The 2,500-nt window shown below is 28.2% G+C and overlaps 1 protein-coding gene across 15 annotated transcripts in view; it reads left to right on the plus strand.

The window, feature by feature from the left end:
* LOC137647181 (alpha-1-inhibitor 3-like) overlaps window positions 1–2,500 on the plus strand; it is a 221,023-nt gene that overhangs the window by 136,442 nt on the left and 82,081 nt on the right. Inside the window, exon 15 of one of the 15 annotated variants that reach the window (XM_068380477.1) lies at window positions 2,235–2,454. The exons of the other annotated variants lie outside the window; for them this stretch is intronic. Within the exon in view, the coding sequence (XP_068236578.1) occupies window positions 2,235–2,454 (220 nt within the window). The remainder of the gene's footprint in view (window positions 1–2,234; window positions 2,455–2,500) is intronic. 15 annotated transcript variants of the gene reach the window in all.

Below are 2,500 nucleotides of genomic sequence, written 5' to 3' on the forward strand. Positions count from 1 at the left end.
TTTCAACTGGGTTCCACAAGGCACTAGAAGAGTTGGAAGATCCCGGCCTAAGTGGCTGAGGGCTATGAAGTGTCAAGTGTGTGGTGATAGGGTTTCTTCACTTGATTCTTAAGTTCTGATTTCAAGGTTTTCAGTGTAGACCACATTTAAAAGTATAAGAGAACCAAAAAGCTACAAGTTTGTTGTTTCTTGATCTATGTTTACACAAAGATCTTGAGAATGTGATCAATTGATCCCTGTATGTTAACCTAAAAGATCATTACTCAACATCAAGAGGTTTGAAATTATTCTGTTTTAGAAGTAAAATTCATTGGCAGATACAACGTGAATTTTTGAGTTGAGTGTTGTTTATATTTTGAGTGTTGTAGCCCTGAATAGGTTGGAAGCCTGGTGTTAAGGGAGCATTTCTTACTTTCATTCCCAAATTGTGATCTCATATTTCTTTTTGAAGATGTACCCAGTACGTATTAGGGTAAGTTTCGAATTCATTCCATGTAGACCACCGTATTTATCTAGGTGTTGTGGTTGGAACTCTCAGATTCTTTATATTTAAGCCAGATGTTAACGACAACCCAAACATTGTGTTTTAAGAATGAGACTTTGCCTATTTTAGTAAATTCAAATAAAATTAAGCAAACAAGTAGAATGTATGAATGAATTCATCTTTGTAGTCTAAATAATCATGTTCATTAACCCTCTGGTCATCCAATGACACAAGTTCTCGTTGCGCCTCATAGCTTTAGTCGATCCTCCAAAAACGTGAGGAGGTCAAAACTATCTATATGCCTATTAAGGAATAATCTAGGTATATATGTAGCATTTTTTATTTTCCATGAAATAGTTTCTGAGAAATTCCCCATGACCCGCACCCTTAAATTACGTGATATTGTTTTAGAGAAATTCTGCAGGTCATGTAGCCTTAAGATATTCTGCATAGTGCTGTGTGTACATGGCAGACCACAGTGCACTCCAGTCCCGAACCCATGAGCTAGGGTAACCTAACCTCATGTGTATTGTATATAGCAGTGCACTTATGCATACAGTAAAACTCTTGTACACTCTTCACTAAAAGTGTTCATAGACGTGGGTAAAGTTTGTAAGCGTAGGGAAGGTTTATAAAGCCTTAATATTACCATAAATAGCAAAGTAACTGTTTCCCCAGCTTTTTGCGAGGGGTCCTGGAATGTAACCGTGAAAAATAGATGACTATATATAAAGTACACACACCTATATATATATATATATATATATATATATATATAGAGAGAGAGAGAGAGAGAGAGAGAGAGAGAGAGAGAGAGAGAGAGAGAGAGAGAGAGAGAGAGAGAGAGAGAGAGAGAGATATATATATATATATATATATATATATATATATATGTATATATATACTGTATATATATACAGTATATATATATATATGTATATATATATATATATATATATATATATATATATATATATATATATATATATGTGTGTGTGTGTGTGTGTGTGTTGGTAGGTGTAAGTATGTATGTATATATATGTATGTATATTTATGTATATATATGTATGTATATTTATATATATATATGTATATATATATATATATATATATATATATATATATATATATGTATATGTATATATATATATATGTGTGTGTGTTGGTAGGTGTAAGTATGTTTATGTATATATATATATATATATATATATATATATATATATATATATATATATATATATATATATATATTATATGTATATATACAGCATCCACACACACACACACACACATATATATATATATACATTATATATATATATTATATGTATATATATACAGCATCCAAACGCGCACACACACACACACACATATATATATATATATATTATATATATATACATTATATATATATATATATATATATATATATATGCTATATATATATATATATATATATATATATATATATATATATATATATATATATGCTATATATATATATACAATATATATATATATATATATATATACATATATATATATATATATATATATATATATATATATATATATACATTATATATATATATATATATACATTATATATATATATATATATATATATATATATATATATATATATATATATATATATATATAATACCGTAATCTATTTTGGTAATTCAATTAAAGGATTCATGTGATGTATCTATTAAAAAGGAAATATTTTATAACTTGGATATTTCAGGACCTCACATGGATTTGATGTATGATTTCTTGTATAACAGCCCTATGGACATGGTCGCGGATATATCCTATGATGAACCTGCGCCTTTGAGCTATGAAGAAAATTCTCTATCTGTAGATGCTACTGATAATTCTCTAGTAGCTTTAAGGGAAAGTTCCACAAATTCTAAACTCAGAACTTATTTCCCTGAGACGTGGCTCTGGGATATACATTATAGTGTGTAAGGCCGTTTTGATTTGCAAAGATATTTTCTGCATGCTAAAGTG

The sequence above is a fragment of the Palaemon carinicauda genome, chromosome 9, assembly GCF_036898095.1.
Source record: "Palaemon carinicauda isolate YSFRI2023 chromosome 9, ASM3689809v2, whole genome shotgun sequence".
NCBI classification, from domain to species: domain Eukaryota; kingdom Metazoa; phylum Arthropoda; class Malacostraca; order Decapoda; family Palaemonidae; genus Palaemon; species Palaemon carinicauda.